Source organism: Physeter macrocephalus, chromosome 21 (assembly GCF_002837175.3).
Source record: "Physeter macrocephalus isolate SW-GA chromosome 21, ASM283717v5, whole genome shotgun sequence".
Classification (NCBI taxonomy): domain Eukaryota; kingdom Metazoa; phylum Chordata; class Mammalia; order Artiodactyla; family Physeteridae; genus Physeter; species Physeter macrocephalus.
Window position 1 is genome coordinate 89,491,190 of NC_041234.1, and position 18,359 is coordinate 89,509,548.

At 41.4% G+C, this 18,359-nt stretch overlaps 1 protein-coding gene across 1 annotated transcript in view; it reads left to right on the forward strand.

The window, feature by feature from the left end:
- The window catches only part of LUZP4 (leucine zipper protein 4), a 55,172-nt gene that overhangs the window by 23,672 nt on the left and 13,141 nt on the right, over positions 1 to 18,359 (forward strand). The window contains 1 exon segment of the mRNA XM_007130947.2: positions 15,502 to 15,718. Within this exon segment, the coding sequence (XP_007131009.2) occupies positions 15,502 to 15,718 (217 nt within the window).

Below are 18,359 nucleotides of genomic sequence, written 5' to 3' on the forward strand. Positions count from 1 at the left end.
CCGCAACGGGAGAGGCCACAACAGTGAGAGGCCCGCGTACCGCAAAAAAAAAAAAAACCGCAAAAAAAAAAAAAAAGGTATAACCTAGAATTAGAATGACTGTATTCCTAAAAGTACGTGCTAAGAACAGTATAACAAGAGTTCTTTCCCTAAAGAATTTAACCTTTAAATCAAGGTAATTTGTTATCATACTCTGCCAGGAAAATCTGACTAAGAAAGGATAGCTAAGTGTATGTAAATTAATACCTAATTTCTTACTGAAATATAGTGCTTAATCTCCAGGTACATAAAATCTTCTATGCTACTATCACCTCTCTAGATGGGAGTGATTACCTATTTGTTCCTTTTTTATCATGCCTACTTACTACTTTAAAAACCCAAGAGATTGATATTGGTCTCTAGATTGTATGACTGAAATCATTGGGCAGAGGAGTCACCACTGTTTGTTTTCCTTATACTCTAACCTCAGATTTAGAATGAACCTCAGAGGTCACTGACTCTAACCCACTGAAGTAGTCAATAATCTAGCTTCTGCTTCAATATTTCCAGTGTCAATACCTCAATTCAAGGCAACTTATCCTGTTGTTGTAGTTTTGTCCCATTATTGTGGTTTAATTATTAGAATATCTCTGTACAGTGCAGAAATCGGTTTTCCTGTAAATTTCATCCACTTGGGTTAGTGCTGCCCTCTAGTACTAGACAGAATAATAAATTCCTCCCTCTTCCATAGGATTATTTCAAAACAATTATGCTCCTCTGAGATTTCTGCTCTATAGGCTAAACATCCACAATTTCTTCACATGACATGATTTAAATCTCCTCACAAATCTAGTTGATTTTCCTGGTTTCAATCTAGTTCATCAGTTCACATATGGTGGCCAATACTAAAGGAAAACTTTCCCTTAATGGATGTTTATTTCCCTTATGAAACTGAGTTCTCCTGTCAAGTCTATGATTAACCTCTCTATCCAAAGCTCTATTCCCTTTCTTGTCCCGCACCTGTTCCTCTCAAGATTGAGGAGTATCAAAGAAAAGGGGAGATTGAAACCAAGCAGGACCTTACGGAGCCCTCCCAGGTACAAAATCCTTTCTGTATCCCCCCTTTCTTTCTGTTTTTTTTTTTTTTGGCTGCACTGTGTGGCTTGTGGGATTTTAGTTCCCCAACCAGGGATTGAACCTGGGCCAGGGAATTCCCCCACCTTTCTTGTTTGCAGGGAAAAAACTTCAGCCTCTTAGACCTTCCCTGAGTTCCAAAGGGCAGATTCAGTTACTAACTAGGGAAGTGACAGAGTGAAGAAAAGCAGTCAAGAAACAGTAGTACAGCAAAAGAGCAAGTCCTGGTTCCTCCTCAAGGGCTATACTTAACAATCTGGTAAATATCTCTGAGTTCTTCTACAGGAACTAAGGTCCCTGCCCAGGTGGAAAATGGTAACTTCAGGCTGAGCACAAGCATGTGGACCCCAGACTGGTTGGAACCTGAAAGCTGATGACTGAGATTTCTGGAACACCACCCTGTTACCTCACCACCAACCAATCAGAAGAAAGTCACACACTCTGCAGCCCTCCTCCCAGATTTGCCTTTAAAAACTCTTCCCTGGGAGTTTGCATCTTTAGAGCATGAGCTGCCTGTACTCATTGCTTGGCCCTTGCAATAAACCTTTCTCTGCTCCAAACTCCAACCTTTTTGTTTGTTTGGCCTCACTGTGCATTGGGCACATGAACCTGGGTTTGACAACATTTATACTGAATATTTCTATTGATGTCAGTAGGAACAGGGTTCTTAATTGAATGTGACAAACTCTAGTTGCCTTAAGCATGGAAGGAATTTATTGAACATCAGTTGGGTAGTTCAAGGACTAGCCAGGGACTCTAAAGAACCAGGCTCAAGAAAAAGGGCAGGAATCAACGGTGGACAAAGAATTTTGCCTGCCATTTCAGTAAACAAAGGATGTTTCAGCCATAAAGCCATCAGCAGCCGACCCCCAGTGGCACACACTGAGGGGAATTCAGGATGGAGGAAAACAGGATACTAGCCCTAGATAGTTGAGATGTATATCAAAAGAATAATTTCAATGACCCCAGACTCTTTGCATCTTCCCATATATAGAAAATCATTAACTTGAAATGTCTGTTTTTTGTGATTAGCAGTAATCATTTTTTTTAAGTATAGATGTATGTCCAAAATGCTTAAACCTCAGATATTGTCTTTTTTTTTTTTTTGGCTGTGCCGCACAGCTTGCGGGGTCTTAGTTCCCCGACCAAGGTTTGAACCCGCACCCTCAGCAGTGAAAGCACAGAATCCTAACCACTGGAATGCCAGGGAATCCCCAGCAGTAATCTTTTGATGTCCAACTACATGTGTGTTTTTCAGCAAAAACTCCTATATATCCTGGCTCCTCCCTTACCTCTTTTGAATAGTCCCTCAGAACTATATGAGAGGCTGCCTCCCCTGAATAAAACATAATTCTCAACATTTAGGTTGTGGGTTTTTTTTTTCAGTCAACACGAGAGGCTAGAAAATCAGAATTGCAACTAAAATCACACCTCAAAATTAATCTGATGGGGCCACCATTGCCATACACTGATACTGAAATTTGCACCACTGCCATTGCTGCCCCTAGAAACTGGTTATTGTGGCCATAATGAATTCTACACTCTCTTTGTTGTACTAATGCCAGATTCCATGTAGGCCAAGTCTACGGCATATTTTTTTGCTCTAGTTTCTTGAGAATTTTCTTCGGCTGTAATGGGAGACAGGATCTGCCTCCCAATAAGAATCTAAAGGTAGGATTTCCCTCAAAATAGGAAGGAGCTTCATTTGCTGGACAGGTGACTTATGTTTTAAAAGCCTCATTTTAGCTTCTGTGTGGAGATTAGACACAATAAACCAGGTCAGAGTAAGAAGATAAGTTAGGAAGCTATTTCAATAATCCAGGCAAGAAATGATGATGGCTTGAATCAAGATGGTAGTAGTAGAGGTGGTGAGAAGTGGTGGTGAAATTCTGGATATATTTTGAAGGTAGAGCTCACAGGATTTGCAGATGGACTGGATATAGGGTGTGATAGAAGGAAAATAATCAAAAATGACTTCAAAACTTTTGTGCTGAGCAAAAAGAAGAATGGAGATGCCATTTATTGAAATGGGGCAGAACATGGGAGGAGCAGGTTTTGTAAGGTAATGCTACCAAACGTAAGTTTGTGTTCCGGCCAAACAAACCAAAACATCAGAGTTTGGAGCAGAGAAAGGCTTATTCCAGGGTCAAGCAAGGAGAATGGCTGGCTTATGCTCAAAAACCACGAACTCCCAGGTGGTTTTCAGGGAAAAGTTTTTATAGGCAAAATTTAGGGTGAGGGCTGCAGGATGTGTGACTTTCTTCTGATTGGTTGATGAAGAAGTAACAAGGCAGTGTTCCAGGAATCTTGTGCTCAGCCTGAAGTTACCATCCTCCACCTGGGTGGGGGCCTTAGTTCCTGCAGAAGAAGGCAAAGATATTGTTATGGATATCCCCTTGAGGAGGAACCAGGACCCTCCTTTAACTGCTGCACTATTGTTTCTTTATTGTTCCTCCTTTGTTCCTGCATTCCTTTACTTCTCTGATTAGCAACTGTTTGAATCTGCCCTTTAATATTCAAGAAGGTCTAGGAGGCAGAAGCTTTTTTCCTGCAATAAACAGGGACAGAGAAAAGCTTTTATGCCTAGGAGGGCTCCACAGGGTTCTGCTTGGTTTCAGTAAGATAAGAATTTGGTCTTGGAGGAGGGGGTGGGAGAGGGATGGACTGGGAGTTTGGGATTAGCAGATGAAAACTATTATATATAGAATGCGTAAACAACAAGGTCCTACTCCATAGCACAGGGAACTATATTCAATATCCTGAAATAAACCATAATGGAAAAGAATATGAACAAGAATGTAGGGCTTCCCTGGTGGTGAGTGGTTAAGAATCCACCTGCCAATTCAGGGGACATGGGTTCAAGCCCTAGTCCAGGAAGTTCCCACATGCTGCGGAGCAACTAAGCCTGTGTGCCACAACTCCTGAGCCCACGTGCCACAACTCCTGAAGCCCATGTGCCTAGAGCCCGTGCTCTGCAACACGAGAAGCCACCGAAATGAGAAGCCCGCGCACTGCAACAAAGAGTAGCCCCCACTCGCCGCAACTAGAGAAAGCCTGTGAGCAGCAATGAAGACCCAACACAGCCAAAAATAAATAAATAAAAGTGACATCCATAAAAAAAATGAAATATTAAAAAGAAAAAGAAAAAGAATGTATATATATGTATAACTGAGTCACTTTGCTGTACAGCAGTAATAAATACAACATTATAAATCAACTATACTTCAATAAAAAATTTTTTTAAAAAAAATTTCGTCTTGAAAAATTAAATTTCTGATGACCATTGTATATATGAGTAGAAATGTCAAGTAGATAGTCAGTTTTGCAAACTTTCAGTGGAGAGGTCTGAGCTAGAGATTCAAATTTGGAAGACATTAGTTGTATAGCTACTTTTGAAAACTATGAAACTGGATGAAATCACTGAGGCAGTGTATGTAAATAGAGAAATTGTCTTAAGGACTGGGCTCTGGCTCCACCATTCAAAGCAGTTGTTCTCAGAGTATGGTCCCTAGACCAGCAACATCAGCAACACATGGGAACTTGTTAGAAATGCACATTTTCCTACCCTATTCCTGACCTACTGAATCAGAAACTCTGGGGGTGAAGCCCAGCAAGCTGTATTTTAATAAGTCTTCCAAGTGACTCTGATATATGCTAAAGTTTGAACACCAGTGGTTTACAGGTCAGGGAGATGAGGAGGGACCAGAAAAGAAAACTGAAATGGAGCAGTCAGTAAGGTAGGAGGAAACCCAGGAAAGTGTGGTGTCCTAGTAGTCAAGTGAAGAAAGCGTTTCAAGGAGTAAAAAGCAATCAAATGCATCAAATACTGCTGGTATATCAAATAAATTAACCAGTTCCAATCTTTTTGGAGGATAAACTATACTTCATACTGCTGACCTCCACTGGATTCTTCTAATAAATCTTCCTTTTTGTTTAACCTAGCTGAAATAGGCTTCTATTATTTCCAACCAAAAGATCCTTGACTAAAAATACCCAATTGTCCTACAATTGATTTGGAGAAACAACATTCAGAACTGTACATTTATCCTTATGTAGCAGGGGACCTAGTTTGAACCTAAGCCTATTTGACTGAAAGCAGAGAAAAAGTTACGCAAGGCCAGACTTATTAAATGACATTCTTATTTTTTTAAAATTAATTAATTAATTTATTTTTTAACATCTTTCTTGGAGTATAATTGCTTTACAATGGTGTGTTAGTTTCTGCTTTTTAAATGACATTCTTATTTGTCAGAGGACAGAAGCAATTTTTATGCAAAGTAACTTTATGAGAGGTCTCTCTCACTTTGTCACCTGGCCCAATTTCTACTAGGCTCAATTCTGAAACATAGAGAGAGTGGGGAGGGCAAATTTAAAAACAAAACCAAAACAAAACACCACCAGCACTGCCAACAACAACAAAAAAAACCTGGAAAAAAAAGTTCCAGTAAAAGTCTTTAATACATTGGGGTTCTAGAAGTATCACTTTGGTATCCCTCTAATAGATGTGACCCAGAAGAAGAGACAGAAGTTCTACACTTTAGCATGTGGTTTTTGACTTCTTAAGGTTTCCAAATTCCTCATTTGTAGCAGGAGATGATGGAGACTGAAAGACATCAAGAAAAGGAGTCCAGAGGAAGAGAAAAAGAAAGAAATAGCAGATTATGTATGGCACCTAACTGGATTGTTTGTGGTTACATTATGAAAGACCCACCCCCCTCCAGGAAATATTAAGGGAAACATTCAGGGAGATGGATATATTTCAAGAATATACAGAAAGAGAAACCATTGAAATTTGAGTTATTGCTATTAATGTAAGTCTTATTAATACCCACAGGCTGAAGGTGAGGTCTAAGAAAGCTTGTGTAATACACAGAAAGTTTTTCATTCGTTAAGATTTTACCTTTATTATACATTTATTTATTACATTATTTATTTATACATTTATTTCTTCTCTTATTCAAGACTCATTTTTCCAATTGCACTCTTAATTCCATTCTTTCTGTCTCATCTAGCATAGGAAATGTGTCCATTGATTATTTCCTATTCTTTTTCCTTTATTTTTAATGCCTCTCTTTTCCCTACCTCCTTTCCCATAACCTAAAACATGTTGAACTAAATCTTTTCCATTAACAAGAAACACTAGATTTCACCTTGTGGAAGTAGCTGTTAAAATCATGAGTTTGAGTGTAGCTCCAGTATTTACTAGCTATGTGTCCTTGGGCAAATTTTTTAATGCCTCTGTGGCTTCATTTCCTTACCTGTAAAAAAAAATAATACTAGTTCTTACTTTATGGGATTGTTGATGCAAGTTCCTGTGCCTGATACACAGCGAGGCCAAACAAACTGAAACGTCAGAATTTAGAGCAGAGAAAGGTTTATTGCAAGGTTCTGCAAGGAGAAGCGGTGGCTCATGCCCTAAAAAGCGCCGAGCTCCCTGAAGGGGTTTCAGCAAAGCACTTTTAAAAGCCAGGTGAGTGAGGGTGGGGTTGCCAGGTATGTGATCAGCTTGTGCACAATTCTCTGATTGGCTGATGGTGAGGCAACATGGTGGTGTCACAGGGGTTAACATTATCAGTCCTTAGGCTCTAGAAGGCCTGGGGCTATGTGCTCATGGTCATCAAGTAGTTAACATCTTCCATTTGTTGGGGGGGGCGGGGGGGGGGCGTTTACATCTGCAAAACAACTCAGGAAATGTGCATCAAATACTATTATCTAGGTACTTCAGAGAGGAGCTAAAGCAGAGGATATGGGGGAAGGACTGTCCTGGGAAGGCGCCCATGGGGTCCTGCTGGGTTACAATTCCCCCCTTTTCTTTGGTACTCCTCAATCTTGAGGAGAACAAGTTTTGAACAAGAAAAGGAATAAAGGTTCAGATAAGGAGGTTAATCATAAACTTGACAGAGGTACCCACATTCCAGCAGACACTGTTTTGAGAATGGCTGGTGGCATCTGATTCTCACACAGCTACTCCATTTTTACTTCCAAATGCATTTCTCTCCTCAATGGCCAAAGCAGATTTCACTATTAGTGATTTTAATGCTTTTCTAGATATGAGAAGGTGCAAGAATTTGGGCTCATAAAATCTTTCGAAAATATCTAACTATCTGAAGCCTTGTTCTGCCAGTTTTTCCCAGAGCACAGAGTGCCTCATTCCTGATCTCCACCCTGAACTCCTTTCAGGGGGTGTTGAAGGTCAGCAGCTGCAGTGGAGAGGTAGATGGCGAGTGCCAATTTTCAGCCAGCAGGGCCCCTTCATGGTCATAAATTTGACCATGGTTTTGGGGGCATTTCATGACCATTTCATCCCATGGTGCTAGTAATGCTCATTCCCAGGTCTGGTGAAGATTTCATTGATAGGCCACTCAATGTGCTATCACTGGACTAAGCCTTATTAAAGTGCAAAAATCTCTGGATCATCTATCTTATTAGTCTCTTATGATCCAGGAAAATATTCCCTCTTGCTGCTTCTTCCCATATCTAGCATTACATGATTACAATAATTGATCTCATATGGAACTATATATTATCTTTTTATCAGAGGCTCAGTCACACATCTGTTAACGCAAGAAACAACAAAAGAGACAATATAGGTTATAAGTTGTTGCAAATATCTCCTGGCTTCAGCCAGACTTGGGAGGGGATGTGTTAATTTCTTCTTTCCTGCAGCCATTCACAGGTGGGCTGGGTCAGGATGTTCCCTGTGAGCTGAAGAAAGGTATTTTAGTTTAACTTTCAAGCAGGTGGGCAGGGTTCCCTGAGATGGGCCTTATGTATACTTTAAGCTATAAGCAACATCCCTTTAGTGATGAACTTATAGCAAAAACAATAGAATACAAAGGTTAAAGTAAAGGAAACAGGTCTAATATGGAGTCAGATTTGTTCTTCCCTACTATACTATTCCCATCAATGTCCATTCCACAATCTTGTGGGGAAAGGGGTGATGACCACTCTTGGCTACTCCCTGCTGTATGGGGGTGATGAAGGTTTCCACAAGGGATTGTGGAATGGAATTGATCAACCTTGGGCAGGGAATATTAAACCCCTTAGCGATGTTGTTATCTAATTTGTAGTTGGACCTATCTATTAATTTTAACTTTCTGACTGTGTCATAACTATACTTAGGGGGAAAGATTTCCTTACATCTGGATAAACACAGATTAAAAGCCAGTAATATTTCAGGCAAAATCCAAAAATTACAACCATATTCATCAGTTTACTCAGTCCTATATAATTAATCTTTTTTACTAACAGTTTTATGAAATCAGGTTTCCATTAGACTTTTAAAATATCTTACCTAGTTTATCAAATAATTTAAAAGTTATCAGAAACCTATTTTTGTCAAAACGTCCTTTCTATGACCCTTCATGAAGATGTGGCAGTTCTGCAAAGCATCAGCTTAGCTGCCTATGAATGATAAAGGTCTTAAAAAGGCAAGGTTAAAGATCTGATTACAATTCTTCTTAGCAAAGAAGCTTATCCAAGTTGTTGTGACATGCAACATTTTAAGATAACAACTAAAATTATAACATTATATCAGGATATATACAAATTTCAGAAACTTTATATAATTTCTAGAATGTCTATATTAATAACATTTATTCATACTGTATAATCTGAGGAGGCTTATCACTCATTTGACAATGCTTTCCATGTAATTTAGCATACCTACCAATTCTAGTCAGTTTAATATGTATATATATTTTTTCTGAAGTGCCTCAGGGGTCCTCTGGAGCATCCCAAAGCTAGCTGAAATCAAAAGAATTTTAATTAGAATTTGATAGGAAGTTCATCAAAAATATCAAAAAGTTTTTTTAAAAAACATTTGGTCAGATAGAATCATAGGTCACTGTGAATATTTAAAAACAAATACAGGTCACTGAAAGGCAAGGAAGTTCACACAATCTGTCATCAAAAGCAGCATTCTAAGTAAACTTGTTCTCTTAGCAGAGAGGAACCAAGTCTAGTCCTGTACCAGTCTACTTTTAATAACAAATCCATCTACCCAATTAAGTTTAAGCTAATCTCAGCCTGACCATGAATAAAACTCCTTTTTTACTCAAAATATATATCCCACTTTCCTGCTGTATAGTGAAATGTTTTATAATTTTTAGTAGCTTTAATTACATATTTAAATTAGAATCCCCAACTCTTAAAAACCTTAATTTCTAGTGAAAACCAAGAGTCAAGTAATAGTTACCAAAATCTGGAGAGACTATTTTAGATAATTTTCAGAAAGTAATTATTCCTATAGAGTTTACCTAAAAGCTCTTATCCCATTTGCATTTAGTTCACTCATAAAAATTTCATCAAACCAAGTTGTTTTTCTTGCTGACAAATTTGAAACAGATATAACAAGATTTCGTTTAACTTCTATTAAACCTAGGTGCAGTGAAAGTATTATACTTAATGTTGATGATTCTAAAGACAGGGCTATATTGATCAGATCAACAAAAAACTAACCTTAATACCAGGTATTAACTTAATAGAGTATTTCCCCATTCACGTGAACTTGAAGCTCATTTTGTCTAGCTTCTTTAATATTTAATTTGCAAGCACTTAAAGTCAATTAAATAGAGCTCTTTATAAATTCAATTTTGGTAATCCTTTCCAGAACTAGAGATATCTCATATGTATAATGTGTACACAGACATTTAAACAAACAATAGTGAGGCAGAATATAGATGAGCCCCAGGCTGAACAGTTTCTCCCCTGTGAACAGAAACTCCATAATAGCAGAAACTCGGTAAAAGCAGGATGATGGAGGAGGCTGGGCCCTGCCCAGATAAGAGATAAAGGACCACATAGTCCTCATTCTCAAAGTCAAGGAGACTTCCCCGACTATATGTGCAGAAAGGCTCCTTGGAGGTCAAAAAGGGAGGGGGCACCACCCCATAGTAAGTGACATCAACTACCCATAGGCCTCTTCGCTAGAATCCATCTTGGCTAAAAGATGCACACACACACAGTGGAAGACCCTGAGATATACCAAATACAGACTCAAAACCAGTCAAAGCAAGATGACTCCTCAAAGGAAACCCAGAAGAAATGCCCCATAAAAGTGATTCAAACTACCATGAGGGCACAACTCTCTCTCTGAGCCTGCCCATGTGCCTATCCACACGTACTGTACTCTTTTTCCTCCTAATAAACACCTTACTTGTTTCCCTACTTTCCGTCTTTGTGGGAATTCTTTTTCTGCAAAGTGGAAGAACCAGGGCCTTGTCACTGACCTGTGATCTAATGTCTAGGATTTGGTGCTCTCACCGCTGCAACCCGACTTCAATCTCTGTCTGGGAACCGAAACCTTGCTTCAAGCTGCTGCAGGCTGAGGCCACCCGAGATCAATACTAGAGATCTCATAGCTGCACTTAAAAAAAACTCAGTTATGAATCAGGTATTACAATATAAACTTAGTAGTTTACAAAGAACAGTTGGAATACATTAAAATTGCTTGCTCAGATGACTAAGGCTTTACTATTTGTTCTTGATGATCCCTTATGAAACTTATGAATTACAGTTTGGCTGAGGGAGCATTCCCAGAAGTTTTGAGGGTTTTTTTTAAAAAATGTTATTCCTGAATCCCTTTTTTCTTCAGTTCCAAGCAACACAGATTGATTAGATAAGCTCCAGAGAGCCCAGGTAGATCATTTACGTCTCAAAGGCACAGGAAGAGAAATGCAAATTCCTCTTCTAAATACTTATACAAAACCCAGCCATCTTGTGCTATTTTCAGGGAACTTTCTTTTTTCCAGTTCCCAAATATCCACTTCAGTTTAAACAAATAAATAACAGTAATAAATAAATACAATAAATAATACATATCACCCACTCACATTTATATGCCCCTCTTTCAGCAAAACCAGGAAGAGAAAAAAGGATTTGGACTCAGGTACTGAGACACTCATTCACATATACACACATACACCTGTAAGATAAAAGCAATTGCAAAAGACCCACTTTGATATAATAGCCGAGGCATTAGGACCTTGGCCCTCCAGATCTCAGGGAGTATTGAGGCATTTTCTTTCATTTAGGGAGCATAGCTAAAGATCTCTTAGTTTTGCAAAAGTACCCCAGTGGACTGTAAGATGGAACAGAGATCGGATCATCCATACTTAATTATTCATAGCCGGTGTTATCAAATATCAAGCAAACAGCAATTTAAATCAGTCTTTTAGGGTCACAGTTCCCTAGGCCCCAAAAGGAAGAAAATCCCAACCAATGCTCTGCTGCAGGCGAAACAAACACAATAGGGAAGGATACCCTGGTGTCATCACACACGAGTCCCATTATTCACCAAAGGCATCTCAACTGGCCAATGCAAGTATTAACACACATACAAACAACAAACATATGGTCTCACAAACAACGAATCAGATGAGGCATAGCCCAGATATTCCACCTCCATTCCCAGACTGAGGCTCCAGAGCAGCCTGGCTCCCAAAAAATAATGGACCATGAGTGGCTCACCCCAAAATGATACACACAAACACACAAACAGCAACTAAGCTACGGTCACACAGACAGAAAATCAGAGGAGGCGTAGTCTAGAATTCCACTTCCACTCCCAAATGGAGGCCTCCTAACAAATTGGCCCAGCTCTCGAAATGAACCAGTTCCCAAATCGGGTAGACTCTGACAATTCCCCTCTCCAACAGGGTACCCCAGTCAAATGCAAAACAAGTTGGCTTGTCCCATAGAGGGAAGGCCCAAATTGAGGGGGGAAATTGTTCCTGGTGGTACACACAAGAGCTACTTACCCTCCAGCAAAGTAGCTCACTTCCCACAAGGGAAACAGCCCATATGGAGGGGAGAGAATTCCCAGCCTGCACAAACTGGAGTGACTTATCCAACAACACTGAATGTGGACTGCAGCTCCATTTGTTTCTTGGCTCCAAACAGCCTCATGCCATGGGTAGCCGGCACCTGTCGGGGACCATCCCTCTGAGATCCCCAGAGTGAAATGGGCTCCGGGAGCTGCTGGGGTCTCAGGGAATGGGCTGCCCCAGGCTGGGATCGACCTGCCATGGGCAAGGGCTCCTGGCTGGCTCTCCAGGGTTGTTAATGCAAGTTCGTGTGCCCAACGCACAGTGAGGCCAAACAAACCAAAACTTCGGAATTTAGAGCAGAGAAAGTTTTATTGCAAGGCCCTCCAAGGAGAAGCAGTGGCTCATGCCCTAAAAAGCCCCGAGCTCCCCGAAGGGGTTTCAGCAAAGCACTTTTAAAAGCCAGGTGAGGGGCTTCCCTGGTGGCGCAGTGGTTGAGAGTCCGCCTGCCGATGCGGGGGACACGGGTTCGTGCCCCGGTCCAGGAAGATCCCACATGTCGCGGAGCGGCTGGGCCCGTGAGCCATGGCCGCTGAGCCTGCACGTCCGGAGCCTGTGCTCCACAATGGGAGAGGCCACAACAGTGAGAGGCCCACGTACCACAAAAAAAAAAAAAAAAAAAGCCAGGTGAGTGAGGGTGGGGTTGCCAGGTATGTCATCAGCTTGTGCACAATTCTCTGATTGGCTGATGGTGAGGCAGCAAGGTGGTGTCACAGGGATTAACATTATCAGTCCTTAGGCTCCAGGAGGCCTGGGGCTATGTGCTCATGGTCATCAAGTAGTTAGCATCTTCCATTTGTTGGGGGGGGTGGTGGGGGGCGTTTACATCTGCAAAACAACTCAGGAAATGTGCATCAAATACTATTATCTAGGTACTTCAGAGAGGAGCTAAGGCAGAGGATATGGGGGAAGGCCTGTCCTGGGAAGGTCCTCATGGGGTCCTGCTCGGTTACAGGGTTATCATGAAGATTAAGTGAGTGACTAATAAAGCTCTTAGAACAGTGCCTGGCAGATAGTAAATGCTATATGTATTTGTTAAGTAAAAATTAATCAATTAATTGATCAATCCTCAACTTATAGTCTGTTAGAACTCTGCTGAAGGTTAAAAAAAAACCCTCTTAATTGCTAAATTTAATGAATTCAGTTCTTAGCTAATTTGACCTTCCAGCAACATTTGACCCAGTGGACCGCTAAGTTCCTCTTGGAATTCTCCCTTTATTTCCTGCACACCACTTTCCTGGTTTTTCCCATAACTCTGAAATTTTCTGTTCAATTTCTTTTGTAATTTCCTTGGGGTTCTGTCTTTGATCCTCTTCCCTTATTGCTCTATAACTCAATAAATCTGATAGGAAAAAATTGTTCCAAATCTTTCACATAATATAAAAGTCCTCCATAATCTAATCTCTGCTGATCTCTTCAGATTCATCTTTCAGTACTCCACCACACGGAATGGCTTGCACTTTCCAAAGTGTGCTGGTAGTGATGCTTCCTCTGCCAGGAAATACCCTTCCCACGCCTAAAATTATTCCCTAATTTTTCAAGTCTTAAATGATTTTTTACTGATACACAAGGTGGATTTTCTCCTTTGTCTCATACATATATTTTGTAGCTACCAGTATCCCCAGAGCCTAACACAGTAAGGAGCTCAGTATTTGTTGTATGGACTGAATTATAGCACCTAAATTAATATTTTTTTAAAAAAATTTAATTATTTATTTATTTATTTTTGGCTGTGTTGGGTCTTTGTTTCTGTGTGAGGGCTTTCTCCAGTTTCAGCGAGCGGGGGCCACTCTTCATCGCGGTGCACGGGCCTCTCACTGTCGTGGCCTCTCCCATTGTGGAGCACAGGCTCCAGACGCCCAGGCTCAGTAGTTGTGGCTCACAGGCTTAGTTGCTCCACGGCATGTGGGATCTTCCCAGACCACGGCTCGAAACCGTGTCCCCTGCATTGGCAGGCAGATTCCCAACCACTGCGCTGCCAGGGAAGCCCCTTAAATTAATATTTTGCATGTATTTATTGTTTTCAGGCAACTGTATATGCCTTGAGAAAAAGATTGACCTATTAATCTTTAGGACCCTGGTGCTAAGCAATGACTTAAATACAACAAATAATTAAATAATTTACATTTTAAAATCTCTTCTGACATTTTTTTTTTTTTTTTTTTTTTTTTTTTTGCGGTACCCGGGCCTCTCACTGCTGTGGCCTCTCCACAGGCTCCGGATGCGCAGGCTCAGTGGCCGTGGCTCACGGGCCCAGCCGCTCCGCGGCATGTGGGATCTTCCTGGACCGGGGCACGAACTGGCGTCCCCTGCATCGGCAGGCGGACTCGCAACCACTGCGCCACCAGGGAAGCCCCTCTTCTGACATTTATGTTGTGGTTTCTGTAACAACTTGAACAAGTTTTCAGCTCTCGAAAATTATTAATTTGATTTTTATTTCCCCTGAAGAACCAGTGACACAGGATTCCTCTAACATTTAAAAGTAGTGTATACTGAGCAGTAATAGGCAATAAGAGCAACAATTACATTTTTCTTAAAGAATGTCATGGATGCACCTTTAGGGAAGTCATGAAAAAGTATGTGGCACTGTATGCCTGTGGATGAGTCTGAACTGCTAGATTTGTGGTAGCTCTTCAAATTTGAGAGAAACAGGGAACCAGTCCATCACATCAAAAACATAAGGTTTTATTCACGAGGAATGCCAACCTCAAAGAGGAGAAATGGGGTTCTTCTAAGAGCTATGAAAAGCAAGGATCAAGCCGTCACAGAAAAAAAAAAAAAAAAAGGGTCTGACTGAGCGGTGGATGCACAGAAGAGACTATTTTTAGAAAGCGCGGGAAAGAAATGGGCGGGTCATTTTTTTTTTTTTTTTTTTTTCCTGGAGAGCCAGGTTCCTGATTGGACACCTGGGAGGGTAGATCCCGAGCTCTACCCCCTGGGCCTTAGCAACAGCGAAGCAAAGGACTGTGATTGGCTGACGAGTTTCGCCTGCCTTAGGAAGCCATGATGGGACGCCACAGTAGATCACAGTGCGGTGCCGCCTCGCTGAGGAGATGGCTTCGGTTTCCAAACTATCTCCTGTAAAGGTGCTTACAGACACCAACAAAAGAGGAAAGATGGACTTTCTAAACATGTCTCTAGGTATGTAAATCCCGGACCCCAGGACCCTCTAGTCGGGGCTGACTGGAGAAGGGCAGGCTGGAAGCGGTGCTGTGAGGCACAGCCCCTGGGCGGGGAGGCTTCCCCTCTGTGCCAGCAGCCGCCCCCATGTAGATAAAGCACTGGTCCAGCCTGCTGGCCCCTGCCTCTCCTCTCTGTTCCCATTTTCCTGCGTCAGGTCAGCCGTGACCTGACTGCGTCAGGTCAGCCCTGACCTGACTGCGTCAGGTCAGCCCTGACCTCTTAGGTGGGAAACTGGCCAAAGCTGACAGAAATCACGGAGTAGGGATTGCGGGAAGGGGTCCGGAGTGGGAAATAAAAAGCTGGCTGTGTCCATATATTTTATCCTCTTAAGGAATGATAGCAAGTTACCCGCCCTTTCCCAGTCCCTCGCTCTTGGCAGGACGTCACAAAGGACTGGATTCCAGGGGTTGGAGGAACAAGGCTAAGGCTAATTTGTGAGGAGTGGTGGTCGAGCAGCCAGACTGGGCAAAGGGATGGTTTATTTGGTTGCCTGCTTGTTGACTGGTGCCGATTCAGCATAGACCGCCTTTCCCTTCTGCTGGTGCCCTCTAGTGTCTCACCTCAGACCTCTCCTCGCTCTCATCCACTTAAAAATGGTCAGCGGGAGGGAGGGAGGATGGACTGCTTAAATGAGGCAGGGTTGGTGGTGGGTGGGGGTGGGGCAGCACAGAGCAGAGGAGGAGAAAAACCTTAGCCATGGGAGGCGGGGGAAGGAGCAGCACAGCATCTGCAACTTTAGAAATGAGAGGGGGAGGAGCAGGGCAGTGAGGGCCGACTTGATATGGAGGGGAGGAGCAAAGGAGGGCCGAACTTGAAAATGGGAAGAGCAGTAGAAAGAGATTTCACCTTAGAGATGAGGGTGGGAGAGCAGAGCAGGGGCAGCGGAACTTAGAAATGGAAGGGCACGGAGCAGGGAGGGCTGATCTTATAAATGAGGAAAGAGATGAAGGACAGACTTCAGAAATGAGGAGCAAGGACAGGGGTTCAGACCTAAAATATGAGACAGGGAGCAGCAGTAAGGGCAATCATTAGAAGTGGGGAGAAAAAAAAGTGGGGAGAGCAAGGAGCAGGGACAGTGGACTTTAGGAAAGAGTGGAAGAGGAAACGGGGAGGGCAAACCTCAGGAATGAGCAGAGCATTGCAGCCAGGAAAACCTCAGAAGTGGTAGGGAGCAGGCAAAATGAACCATAGAAATAAGGAGGGTGAGAGAGCAAAGCAGGGAGGGTGGACTTTTGAAATGAAAGTGGATTGCCTTTTTATTGTTGAGTTCTTTATATGTTGTGGATACTAGAACCTTCTCAGATACATGATTTACAAGTATTTTCTCCTATTTTGTGGTTGTTTTTTCACTTTCTTGACAGTGTCCTTTGAAGCACAAAAGTTTTTAATTTTGATGAAGTACAATTTATTTTTTTCTTCTGTTTTTCATGCTTTGGTATCATATCTAAGAAATGATGAAGGGCTTCCCTGGTGGCGCAGTGGTTGAGAATCCGCCTGCCGATGCAGGGGACACGGGTTCGTGGGTTCGTGCCCTGGTCCGGGAAGATCCCACATGCTGCGGAGCAGCTGGGCCCGTGAGCCATGGCCACTGAGCCTGTGCGTCCGGAGCCTGTGCTCCGCAACGGGAGAGGCCACAACAGTGAGAGGCCCGCGTACCACAAAAAAAAAAAAAAAAAAAAAAAAAAAAAGAAATGATGAAGATTTACTCCTGTGTTTCCATCTAAGAGTTTTCTAGTTTGCACTTTTACATTCACATCTTTGATTCATTTTGAGGTAAATTTTTGCAGATAGAATGAGGTAGGATCTAACTTATTTTAAATTCTTTTGCATGTGAATATCCAGTTCATTTGTTAAAAAGACTATTCTTTCTCCTATTAAATGGTCTTCTTGGTGGGATTGCTTTCTTAACCATTTTTGGGTAGTTCATTGCTAGGGTATAGAAATAGAATTTATTTTTGTGTACGGATCTTGTATTCTGCAACCTTGCTGAACTTGTTTATTAGCTCTAATATGTGTGTGTGTGTGTGTGTGTGTGTGCGTGTGTGTGTGTGTATCCTTAGGATTTTCTCTATACATGATCATGGCATCTGAGAATAGGGATAGTTTTACTTCTTTATTTCAAATGTGGTTGCCTTTTATTTCTTTTTCTTGACTAATTGTCCTGGCTACAATTTCCAATGAAATGTTAAATATATGTGGGGAGAGCAAATGTCCTTAACTTGTTTCTGATCTTAGGGGAAACTTGTTTCTGATCTCAGAGGCAAAGCTTTCAGTCTTTTACCATTAATCATCATTTTAGCTGTGGGTTTTTGATCGATGCCTTTTATGAGGTTGATGAAGTTTCCTACCCTCCCCCTTTGCTTCTGAGGGGGAATGGCCATGAATAGTACCTAAGAAATTTTCTTGTTTTTCTTTTCTTCTGCTTTCACATGTTTCTAACAATCTATTTCATGATCGGTATCAACAGGCTTTACTCTTCTAAGACACAGACCTTGTGGATTCCACACTACTGCTTGCTCCCCACCCCCAGCTCCAACATGAGTTCCTAAACATTTTGTGGCATTAAAATGACTTTAAAAAAATAGTATTTGGTCACTGGGGAGGGCTGGGACTATGGTCAGGCAAGTGAGGCACTTGCCAAGGGTGCAGAATTTAAAGAGGCACCAAAATTTCAGTGATCAAGATAAATAATATTTTAAAAATTAATGTTTATTGGAGTATAGTTGGTTTACAATGTTGTGTTAGTTTCTGTTGAACAGCAAAGTGAATCAGTTATACATATACATATATTCACTCTTTTTTAGATTCTATTCCCATATAGGTCATTACAGAATACTGAGTAGAGTTCCCTGTGCTATACAGTAGGTTCTAATTAGTTATCTAACTCATATATAGTAGTGTGTATATGTCAATCCCAATTTACCCTATCCCCCAAGATAAATAATATTTTAGTGAAATATTTTTAAAAACCAAGGTACAACCCTCTGGCAGGTCAACTATTTTTGTATACAGTTTTTTTCTTTTATAAATAAAGGAATTGGAGTGAGGCAAGTAAGGCAAAGTTGTTCAAGTACAGGGTCTGATCTGGTCTTTTTTTGTTGTTGATATTTTTTTCATCAGGGATTGTTCTTGCCTTGATTTTCATTTTTGAAAATATTGTGTTAAATATTACTTTTACCTTGCATACTGAGTTTTTTGGAGCCTCCTTAAATTTTATGCCTGAGGTAAGTGCTTCAC